The sequence below is a fragment of the Aristolochia californica genome, unplaced genomic scaffold (genome assembly GCF_029961685.1).
Source record: "Aristolochia californica isolate CCGP_79_NKW_82.1479 unplaced genomic scaffold, dmAriCali1.0.hap1 SCAF_12, whole genome shotgun sequence".
Taxonomy (NCBI): Eukaryota; Viridiplantae; Streptophyta; class Magnoliopsida; order Piperales; family Aristolochiaceae; genus Aristolochia; species Aristolochia californica.
This window is the reverse complement of record NW_027181793.1, coordinates 1,451,701-1,464,282: the sequence shown is the minus strand read 5'-3', so window position 1 is coordinate 1,464,282 and position 12,582 is coordinate 1,451,701. Positions and strand designations below refer to the sequence as shown.

At 35.3% G+C, this 12,582-nt stretch overlaps 1 protein-coding gene across 1 annotated transcript; it reads left to right on the top strand.

Moving 5' to 3' along the window:
• Positions 1-6,551: 6,551 nt before the first annotated feature.
• Positions 6,552-11,577, top strand: LOC137945937 (E3 ubiquitin-protein ligase CHIP-like). The gene is given in 9 exon segments (XM_068792044.1): positions 6,552-6,933; positions 7,374-7,441; positions 7,565-7,628; positions 8,666-8,737; positions 9,860-9,993; positions 10,625-10,724; positions 10,727-10,789; positions 10,896-11,006; positions 11,103-11,577. Coding segments are annotated over 9 exon segments (846 nt in total). The 5' UTR covers positions 6,552-6,822; the 3' UTR covers positions 11,226-11,577.
• The last annotated feature ends 1,005 nt before the right edge of the window (positions 11,578-12,582 follow it).

Here is a 12,582-nt window from a genome sequence, read left to right as displayed (position 1 = left end):
AACAATACACACTATGTGTTGGTCGTGGTTATTGGTAGCAAAATATGGGGTAAAAATTTGCATATAGAAGAAATGATGTATTTTGGTGTCATTGCGTGCTCATCTTCACAAATTGATGTTTTCCCCAAGATTCTCCGACCAGTCTTAAATTGGATTTTAGGCTTTGCCTTGCATACTACCTTGACAAATTGAGATGATGTTGAGTTTCAAGATCCTTCCAAAGAGGGTTGCACACAAGTTGTTATTTTCGTTGTAACTGATTTATGAACAAAGAATATGGAGGATGTTGAATCTTAGGATTTCATTAATGCAAATTTAAGAAACTGTGTGTCAAAGAAAAGAGAGAAAGGAAGAGGAGAAATAAAGAAGAGAATAATGAGAAAGGATTTTGAAGATGAGGTATCAAGGGAGACATGAGGATTAGGGTTTCATTTCTTCCTCAGATTCACCCCCCTTAAGCTTTATATAATGATCTAAAATTAAATTATTACATAAATATCCTTTAACTTAAAGGTTGTAAATAAGATTAAAAAACCTACATTTAATTACACATATGCCATTATTACATAAATATCCTTTAACTTAGAGGTTTTAAATATAGACTAAAAAACCTACATTTAATTGCACATATGACACTGTTGTCTTCTAACACTCCCCTTCAAGCTGGTAGTGCAAAAACAACATACACTCCCAACTTTGAGCATGTAGTGGTCAATGCCATTGAAACAATGGGCTTTGCAATGATATCAGTAACCTGACTTTGAGATGAGACATATTCAAGGCTTATAACATGTTCTTGTAGCTTATCTCTGATCTAGTGACATTCAACTTCAATGTGCTTTATCCGTTGATAGAGGACCGAATTGGAAGCATTGTGGAAAGCTGCTTGGTTATCACAATGGAGTTTCATTGGAGTATCTTTGTTGAAACCTGATTCTATGAGTAGCTACTTTATCCATATTAGTTCACTTAAAACATGTGTCATAGCTTTGTATTCAATCTCTACACATGATCTAGCAATAACATTCTACTTTTTGGTCTTCCAAGTTACCAAGTTTCCTCTGACTAAAGTATAGTAGTCGGATATAGATTTTCTGTCATCTGAGATGATCCTGCCCAATCAGCACTAGCAAAGCTTTCAACATTAATACGACTATGACACTAATGTCTTTGTCCAAGAGACTTTTTAAAATATCACAAGATCCATTCCAGAGGTTTCTAGTGAGAACTCTAAGGCTTATGCATGTACTGCCTAAAAACGATTACTGCAAAGGATATCAAGTTAAACAATAATCAATTTCCCTACTTGGCTTTGGTACTTCTATGCGTCTACATCTTCTTCAGAACCATCACATAATTTTACACTAGTGTTCATTGGAGTATTAGCAGGACAAGATCTAAACATACCTATTTTGTTAAACAAATCAAGTACATATTTCCATTGTGACAAAATGATATCATGTCTAGATTGCAGAACTTCAACTCCAAGCTAAGTATTTTGGGAGACACATGTCTTTCATCTTGAATTCCTTATTTTGGTTTACTTGGCTAATGATCCTTGTATCAATTCCTGTAATAATAATATCATCAACATACTCAACTAGGAGAACAAATCTTTTGTCCGTATGTTTGACAAAAACCAAGTGAGCGACCATACATCTTGTAAATCCAAACCAGAGGATTGCTCGATTGACCTTATCAAACCAGGAACTTGAAGACTATTTCAACTAGGGGTGGCATTGATCTAAGCCGAGCCGAGCCCGAACCTGCCTATGTTCGAGCCGAGCTTGATTTAAATATTTATCACTCGAGCTCGAGTCAAGCCTAGCCTCAAGCCTAAACTAGTTATCAAGCTTGAGCCCAATAATTTTAACCGAGTTCGAGCCAAGCTCGAGCTTCAACTTTCATTTAAAACTTTTCAAAAATTAAATGTCTCGAGTTCGAGCTCCAACATACATTTAACTTTTCATAAAATACATGTCAAATAAATTATATATAAAATTATGCATACATTTTACATAAAATGAGCATACATTTAACATAAAATTGGACATGACCTCTACATAAAATTGGGCATGACCTCTACTTAAAATTGGGCATAAGGGTGGCATTGAATCCAACTGAGTCTGAACCTTCCTATGTTCGAGCCGAACATGATTTAAATATTTCGAAATCGAGCTCGAGCCGACCTAGCCTCAAGCCTAATAATTTTTACCGAATTCGAGCTCTAGCCGAGTTCAAGGTTAACCTACATTTAATACTCAACATAAAATATATGTAAATTATTTATAAAATTATGCATACATTTAAAAAAAAAAGAATAATAGGGGAGGTTCGGGATTGAATCTCGATAATGGATTAGAACCCAACAATATTAATCTTTTTTACCCCAAATGTTGTCTAGATTATTTTGTATTTTTTGAATCTGGCCATAAATTTACTATGGCCTCCTTAGTGCCCCTAGTTGAAAATTTATATTCTAGGAAAAACTAGAAATATTTTTTCTAGGATACATTTTTCCGAAATTTTTTTTTAAATAAAATCCTATTACTATTAGAGACTTACTAGAAAATTACAAGAAATATTCTAAAATTTTCTTAGGAAAGTTAAATGGACCTCTTATTGCCTATTCTAGGGAAATAAATAAAAACTAATAATCAATCTAATATATTACTATACTTATCGATAATTTTTTAATCAAATAAAATATCAAACACAAAATTACTATAAAAATTACCTCATGCTAAAAGCATTAACTGTCAAATACTTATTCAAAAATTTTCTATACGATTTTCTAGCCCATCTTGGCATCACAATTTTACTTAGACAATTATATGATTTTTTTAATAAGAATTTCTAATTAGAAAAATGTTTCCAAAAAACATGAAGCACTAATAGTCCTTAGAAATGTATTTCTACTAAAACTGTATTTTCAACATTTCTTAAAAAAACACTAATTATCTCTAGAAACGTATTTCTACTAAAATATCTTTTCAATTTCTTCAGGAGCCATGAGGGAGTATTTTTTTTCACTTGTCTATGATCTCGCACATGTGAAATCCTCTTCGTCGGGGGGTGGGGGGAGTGGTTTCACTTGTTTATGATCTCGACTTTCACACGTGTGAAATCATCTTTGCACCAAGGGGAGAAATTCCAAACTTAGGTCTCTCCGGACTCTGGTTTTCCACCGAGATGACACGGAGCGAAGGGGGTCTAGCGCCATCGACGAGGATAGTTGAGACGGAGGTTGTGGCGACGGAAACAACGGTGAAGAAATCAGAGGGAAGGGGATCTAGTGGCCGACGAGCAGTTGTCGACGGGCGGACAAGAGTGGCTAGGTGGTAATGGTGGGAGGAATAATTTGCACCCCCCTGCTGCTGTCGACTCTCAAACCCGTTAACGAGCCGACTCGCAAGCTTTCAAACCAAACCATGGTTCGGTCGAGCTCGACTCGTTAACTCAAACAAGCCTTATCTGGATCTCGAATCGAATCGAACCGGGCCGAACTCGAGCCATTCATGAACTGGCTCATTTCGATGCCACCCCTAGTTTCAACCCATATAAAGATTTTGCAATCTACACATTGACTCCACCTCAACCACAAATCCAAGTGGTTGATCCATATAAATTTCTTCCTTAATGTCTTGATGGACAAACCATTGAGAATTGGCAATAAGATATTAAAAGAATCCATACTAAATTTAACTTTGCCATAAGGGTGTTGAAGAGAAGGAATGGGAGAGTCTTACATGACTCTCACAAAAAGAAGCCTCACGGAGTTGTAATTAATATAGCGAAGTTTTATCGGAGTTTCATGGGAGGATGTCTCACTGAAGTGTTTCAGCTAAAATGTATTTTAGTTATTTCAGTCTTTTATTTATGTCAAGTTGTTTAATTATACTAGGACTTGTCTTTAAGTGTTAGATTTCAGGTGTAATTGGGACAAGAGTAGTTTAATTCTAATTAAATACTACTTGTTTTCTCTATTATGAATAGAGACTCATTGTACTTAAATTACAACAAGTCGATGAAGTTTTTATCTTTTCCTAAAATTAAAAATGCTATCAGTGCAAGATCTATGAGTTGAATCGGTTAACCCATAGAGATAATGTGATCCTTTTCTGATTTATCATCTCTAGTGGTTCAGGTTCATATTTTGCCTTTTTCTTCCTTTTTAATCCCATTACCTTTTGTTGACTTGGTGTTCCTACCTCCATACTGAAATTTTCATATTGAAAATTATATATTTAATAAAATATATGTGAGTCTACTTTCTTACTCAAGAATAATTTTGGCAATCAGAGTTTTCTAAAAAGATATATACATTTGAGGCTCTTGAAGGTCAAACAATAGAAGAGGTTCCAACAACAATAGAAATGTTCATATGTTTGGGCATTTTATGTCATCAAGAAAGAGACTTTAGATGGAGATTTATATTTAAAAAAAAATATCTATAGGTCTATTTTCTAACATATCAAACCAATTATACTGACTGATTTATAGAGTTTTGTCACACAACTAGGAGTAATTTTCTTCTCCCTTTGAGTTACCCTTAATGTTGATTGTCACTTCATTAGAGATGCAATTATGTAAGGACATACATGGTCCAACTTTAGAGGGAGGGGGGGATGTAAGTATGGGGAGATGGGGGGATGGGGGTGTAAGAAAAAGTAGTTTAAAGACTTATATGTGCATGTTATTGTTATATTTTGTACATAAGGGCATTGTGGGTATTTTAGAAAATATGTAAACATAATGCTGAATAAAAGGAAGTGTGCACTAGCTGGAGAGTATCCTTTTTCTCTTTCCTTCTTTCATCATTCAAATCTCCTTCTTCTTCTCTTTTCTTTCCTCTCCTTTTTATTTCTTCTTGTTTTTCATCTTTCACCTGAATTTTTCATATTAAAAAGAGCATGTAGTATATTCTATTTTAGTGGTTGAGGAGTAGCTATCACTAAGCCTTTTGTGGGTATAAGCTGAGTGGCTAAGCTGGGTTTTTTTTTTTAAATCCCTTTGTGGGTCTTGGCAAAAGTGCCTTGTGAGTTGTTGACAAATTCTTTTATGGGTCTAGATTGTATGTCGAGTTCACTACTCAAAATCCCTATATAAGTTTAGGCTAGGGAACCTAATTGGTTGCTCTAAATCTATGTTTGTGTTTGCAATTATAAATTGGTTGTTGTGGTCAATTGCTTGGCATGAGTCTCTATATGGGTATTTTTGTAATTGACCTTTATGATTATTTGTTGCATAGATGTAATTTGACTCATGAACATAGTGAATTAGCTCTAAGGTAAAAACACCTTAGTAGTGGCTTAGCGATCCACAAAAAGGATTGTGAAGTATTATAAATTTTTGTACCTTAATTGTAATTAATTTCTTCTGCATGATACTTAACTTTCATAATTGCACACTAGTATTGATTAAGAACGTGAACGCACAAGTTCAAGTAAAAATGAGTCTCAAATTAATAGAAAAGCTAATAAACCTATTCACTCCATTAGGTTTGTTGCTCATGGGACTTTACACTTGTCACAATTGTAAGCTAAACTAGGGTTATGGAGTATTGATTTTGAGCATTATTAATGTATTCGTTTATTTGAAGAGGCATTTAATGTGCTTGACATTGTTAAACCCAGTATATTTTGTATTGGCCGATCTCTTAGATAACCAAACCCACAACCATTTTACTCCGTATTTTGTAAGGCTTTGTGGCTATGGCTACAAGTGGCTACAATAATTGGGTCGAGTACCAAATTAGCTTGTTAGTGTTAGGCTTGTGTAGCCTAGAAATTTTGATTAAAGGCCTAATGGCCTAAGCTATGTTGTTGTTGTAGTGAGTTATACCCGCCTACTATTAAGCTTTCATTAGTGTAAACCATTGTTGTGACCTTTTTGGCCTACCTTTTGCTGCCTTGGCTATAATTAGATTTTGTAACCAAGTGATAGACCTTTGTGGCCTATGTTGTATTATGGCTTTTGTAGCCATCAAGCTATTAGGGTAACTTGACAATTTGATTATAGTAAATACCTTGGGAGTAAACTAACAAATTGAGTTTGGCCTGCTTTGCATTTGACTATGGTTGTATGATTGAATGCATACATGGTTGCATTATAAATTTGACTATGTATTTCTTGTTGAGAAGTCCTTCCATAAGGACTATAGTGAGAAAATAATTTTAAAATTTGGAAATTTATGTGCAACCCATTTAGTTTTATGCCTTAGGGACCCAATAGAGAACTTGAAGGTAGAGTGTGCAGCTCATATGCTTTTGAGTTTCTTGAAACTTGAGGAAGAGTTAGCTTTAGTGATGGAATGTTGGGTCTAGCTGACAAAGGTGGTTTGGGTTGGACTGAACCAAGGGCAATTTCGTCCTAGAATCTACTGTTGGACATTTAATGAAATCGTATATTATGAGTAGTAATATCACTATTATTACGTGTATAGTTGGTCAAGTGTTTATTTAAGAATACACCAGGAGCGTCTGGTCGTCTACCAAAAATGGGCGAAGTAAAACTTCCATCTTTCCTGAATGAGACGACGAGGGCAGACGCTTGCCTTCTGTTTTCCTCGATTTTTCTTTCCTTTTTTCTATTTCCTTCCATCTCGACCATGTTAAAGCACAGCAAACACACCCAACGAACCACCCAACGAACCGAACGTGGCTGCTGAGAAAGCTAATGATAAGAATGTAGCTTCATTGTTAAGGAACCGCTACAGGGTTGCAGATAAAAAGATGCAACTCTTTTGGTCGTTTTGATTTGACCCGATTCAGCCTGTTTTATATGTTTAGGATTGCTCATTGACTGACTAGGAGGGAAGCGATGGCGCCAGCAGTGGCGACTGCTAAACAGCAGGCGGAGCTTCTTAAGAGAGACGGAAACACCTGTTTCGGAAAAGAGCGGTTTGGGGCCGCCATCGAGGCTTATACTGAGGTCAATCCGTCCTTTTTTTTCTCAGTTTTCTCCTGCACTGAATCTTCACCCTCTGTTTTCGTTTTTTCTTTTTTCTTTTTTCTTTTTTTATCAATTATATTCTCTGTGGGTCGATTATCGTGAGATCTTCGAAGCCTTAAACTTTCGATTAAATACTATCCCATTAGCTCTTTTTTCTTCTTCTTTTTCCTCTTTTCTTGTAATCTTCTTGCATGAGATGCGACCCATTTCTAAAAGGCAACACTCTTAATTTTGCTACTTCGTCACTGTTTGCCTCCTTTTAGTTACCCATATGAAATCCTCCGTCAATAATTTCACCTGACAATTAAATTTCTTCTATAACTATAGGCACACCCTTAGAAATATCACCTCCGCTGTCTTACCTCTGGTGTTTGTTTGCCTGGTCCTTGAAAGAATATTTGTTTCTCTGTGGTTTCCAGGCCATCACTCTATGTCCAAATGTGGCCGTATATTGGACAAATCGAGCACTTTGTTTTCGAAAAAGAAAGTAAGAACGATATATATCGTAATTCTTCTCTCTCTCTCTCTCTCTCTCTCTCTCTCTCTCTCTCTCTGCTTTTTAAATCCTTGACCATGATGCTTGTGGATTCTTTTCGGGTTGGTTTGGCAGTGAATGGACGAGAGTGGAGGAAGATTGTAGGAAGGCAATTAAGCTTGATAGTAACTCTGTCAAGGTATATAATTACATTTATCTGCCAATCATGTGGCCATTTGCAACTCTCCCATCTAGTGTTTTCTGTATTGCTCAGTATAAATTATCCAAACTACTTGTGTTCGCTAAACGTTTTTCTTCAATGGGTGACTGAAATATTTTTTAACACACAAGAATGTTTGTGTATACAATTTCTTGATCTTTTAGGATGGGCGTTTTTATGTAGCCCAGTGATGCATTTACGAACATCAAGTTAGTGCCAACTTGTGTCTACTTAGTTCATGTGGATTGGCCTTCAGCCCAATGGACACAAAGGGAGGCTGGGGAGCGGGGGCAGGGGGGCTGAGGAGTGCTATGTTGGGGGTTCAACTCTCTCCATGTTACTGGCTTCAAAATTCAAGGAAAAATATTTTTTTCTAGAAACGCTTGCTTAAAGTTTCTAAATAATCTTCCATCCAAAAGTTAGGCTCAAGGGAGAGTACCTGATTACTGATTATTGTGTTTATACTCATCAGTCAGCTTCCTGGGACATATGCTTGCTTTATGTACTACAGAGCTTCATGGCCTCCTCTCCGGACTCCGTGTTTTCAGAGTCAAGTGCAGCGGTCCTCTTCATATCGAAGAGGACTCAAAGGTGGTCATTGGATGGTGTGAGTGTGCATCCCCTCCCCCGTGGCGGCATTGGGATTCTTTTCGGAAGATTTTAGAAATTACCTAAATTGTGTCTTGTATTTGGTCTCACATTCGGAGATCTGCAAATTTGGCAGCAAATGTGCTTGCCAAGCAAGGAGCTACCCTACAATCGCAGGTTGTAAGGGATTTGCTCCCTCATCTTTTGTAATTTCTCTCGTTTTATTAATACACCTTTATCAAAAGACAAATGTACTGCATGGCTACGAGAAACAATACTCCTTTCTGTTTGAATATAGATAACTTATGCTTGTTATGGTTTTTATTTATTTTTATCTCTTTCCCTTTGTTTTTTTTTATGCAGCATACGAAATGACTCTGTTTATTATATAACACAGCTGCCATATGGATGGTGTTGCTTTATGGCAGGGTCACTATATGTTGGGATTGGCCTTACTACAGAGGGAAGAGTATGCTGAAGGAGTGAAAAAACTTGAGAAGGTCAGAGGTCTTCAGTTTTGAACAACTAACTGTTTGTTCTCTGGCTTATGGTTTTTCTTCTTCATCTATGTTTTCGACAGTGACTTAGACAATTTTATTAACAATTGAAGTCTAGCATCTTGACTGCATCAAACATGAGATTATTGAGTTGGTAAAAAAACAATAGAGTCACTTGGTACGGAAGCTAATTTAGTTGGCCGTTACTTGACCAAAGACCTCATTGGTGGTTGAATTAGTTAGTTAATTTATGGAAATTACCTTAATAGGTATTTAGATGCTCATTATGCTATGACAAAAATGGATCAGAGGTCTATAGTTGATTTTCTTTACCTTCATCAGGCAATGTAGTTATTAGAAGAGCAAGAAACACATTGCTGTGGCTTGATTGAGTGTTGAGGCAAGACATCAAGACATGACTTGTGCTGCATGTGGAGTGATGTTGCTGGGGTCTACAGTTGTAGAGTTTGGATCTTCAAATGAGAAAAATATCAAGATGGGATTATGACCATTGGATTAGCCATTTTCTTTGCAAGCAGACTTGCATTCCGTTAATGGACAAATTATATTGAAGTGGATTGCTGCGATATAAAAAATGCAGTCGTCATTGGACAAAGCTGCACTTATTTTCTATTAGAAGATCAACTAGAAGATATTTGTTCTTAAGCTGCTTCTTTGAAGTTGTTTACTTCAATTTATAAAAAGTTTTCATTTCATTTTTTTAAAAAAAAAGTTCAACATGGTCACCTTTTATGCACTCACTTTAAGTTAATTTAGTGTGAGGGACCATTTTTCCCATCCCTTTCACTTCCACTTCCATGTACTTTTCTGTTTTATTGCTGAGTTATTTTTGTACCGGCTCTTTTGATCAAGGGTTTAAAAGGAAGACAGATCACATATTAATTAATTCCTCCATGTTCTTTGTGGCTGCAGACCTCTTTTGTACACTTTTCTTCTTCTTATTTCTATTCTTCTCCTTTTTTCTGCGGGCTTCAATTTTATTTTACTTTATTTTTCTGTTGTCTTCTCATATTTTAGAATTAAAGACCCTTTTCAACTCTGGGCTTGATTCAACATTCATTAAAATTATTTTGCTAAGTTCTTCAAGTATACTCTCAAATGTAGGCTTTGGATCTTGGGAGAGGTGCAAATCCAAAAGGTTATATGGTGGAGGAGATATGGCAAGAACTTTCTAAAGCTAAGTATCTAACATGGGAACATTCATCTAGTCAGCGAGTGTGGAAACTACAGACACTAAAGTATGAACGAGATTTTGTACCTCCTTGTGTTATTATGTGTGCTTGTAGCTTTTTGTTTTACTATTGTCCATAAAATGTTTTTTAAAAAACATTTTTAAATTTTTTTCACTTTCAAGGTTCAATTTGTTGTGAATACATGTGGTTAGATCCTTGTAACTGAAATTTTACAGGTGGCACAGGATTTATAGTGATTTTATTTTATTAATACATGGTCCGACCATTTGTGTTACTGCTGATGGTGGTGATATTTTACGAGAGGAAACTAGAGATTTGTGTAACAAATCAGAATCTTTTCGATTGCAGGTGACAATGACGTATGAAATATGAAGTCAAGAGAGAACTCTTTACATTTTGGAGTTGAGTTTGATTGTAAAATAAAGCCAGATATCCTTCATTTTGGAGGATGAGATGCTCGGAAAACTCATGTTCTAAAACTTTAGATTTGTCGTTTATCATGTGTCTCTGACAATGTTTGAGGCTATATGTTACAAATACTTGTTAACTACTCCCAGAAGCCATTTACTTTTCTTTTGGTTCCTTTAGTTCTATGATTGACCTTGTAGAATCTTTCTACGTTTATGCTGAATTTTCTGTTCTATGTTTTCTCATTGGGTCCTTCATTTCATATCAGGGAAGAGTGTGAAAAGGCTCTTGAGGAGAAGATTTCATCTGATGTGTCCTTACAAACAATTGGTGAGGGCAGTGATATCTGCTCTATAGTAGGGTTTAGGAAGAACAGAAGAAACTTCTTTTGCAAGTATTCAGTAAAGCTTCTGAAGCTGACATACCAACTGAGGTGAGATTTAAAGCTTCTAAGACCTGTGTGGAATTTTATTTGATCTTCCAACAATACACCATACTTTTGGAAGGAGCACTAAGAGTTTGAAATCCTTCTTCGTCAGGTTCCAGATCACCTCTGCTGTAGAATCACATTTGAAATATTCCGAGATCCGGTTATCACTCCCAGTGGCTTTACATATGAAAGAGCAGCGCTTCTTGGGCATTTGCAGAAGGTGAGTTTATTAGGCTGGTTATAATCTTAATGCTCTCATCTCTTCTGATTTCAGTTCCACTACTTTCTTCATCTTGTTAACTTAAAAAACGTACAGGTTGGAAACTTCGAACCTATCACACGTGAGCCTCTTGACGAACAGAAACTGGTGTCAAATCTAGCCATCAAAGAGGCAGTCCAAGCATATCTAAATGAACACGGTTGGGCATACAGATTATGAGTGAAAAGAGATGCTGAGACCATGGATATGTCAGATTGTTAGATAGCTATGCATTTGGCAGATTTGGCAAGGAGGGCCTTCAGGTCTTAAAAAGGTTTCAAGGAGAGTCCAAATTTGTGCACCTTTGTTGTCTAGGTATTTCATGTTACCGAGTGTTGTGTTGATGTGGCGTATCACCATGGTTCATACCCATCTACGGTAAGGTTCCGACTGATTCACAGTTTGTATAGATGGTTGGACTGTTATATTCACTGTAATTGTACAGTATGGCCATGTAAACTATAGCAGGAGTGCCCTTTGAAAGATATATGAGAAAGAAAGAAGACAGAACTAAAGGCAATTTGACCACCCAAGTTTGAAGTTTTTGTGTTCTTATTTCCTTCTTCTATTTGATAATGCAAACTAGTTGAGTAAATTATCTAGAAAACCATGACTCACCACAAATAGGTCTTCTTGTATTTTCCACTTGTGTTTATTGCTATATCTTGGGTCTTTTAATGCATCTTTTTTTATATAATTCTTATTTTTTTTATATAAAAGATTTAGTTGATTTGACTTATTTTATACAGCAAATTGCTTATTTTTATTTTAATGATATAAACTGATTCTATTTTGCAATAAACATGTAGAGATGAAAAAAGACGGTTTCCTCGGTTAATTATGTAATTGATAGATATCTAGTTAATAATGTTATGATTTATCTTTAAGTGTTAGAGTTTAGGTATAATTGAGACAAAAGTAGTTTTATTGTAATTGGATTATACTACCTTCTTTCATTATTAATAGAGGTTCATGTACTCTAATTACAACAAGTTAATGAAGTATTTCTCTTTTTTATAAATTCAATATTTTTCATCTTAAAATAATGGAATTCTAATAGAATAAGAGAAATAGAAAGGGCAAGAAAACATTTTAATCATCAAAATTTTAAATATTATTAATTTTCTTTCTTTTTTATTTTCCATGTGTATCAAAATAAGAGAAATTATATTCCTCTTTCATTTTCTCTCTCATTTTTCATGGATTTTTTTTTCTTTTCGTTTTTTAGGGGTTCCAAACAGACCCAAAGAGTAGATGTAAGTGGTTATGTTTCAATAATGGGTTACAACCTTGTTTTGGCGACTACTGGGTGGATGCATAAGAGTCCTTTCTTAAGAAGGGTGAATTCTTAGGTTGTCCCTTCTTTTATAGTCTTCTTAGTAACGACCTCTTTTGGAGAGCAACTTTTGTTTGGGTATAATTATTTTTAAAGTGCAATACATAAAAAAAACTATATATAATGAATTTAATTATAATTACATGATATAATTTTAAAATAAATTATTAAAATACCTTTAATTGTACTTAAGTTTTATAA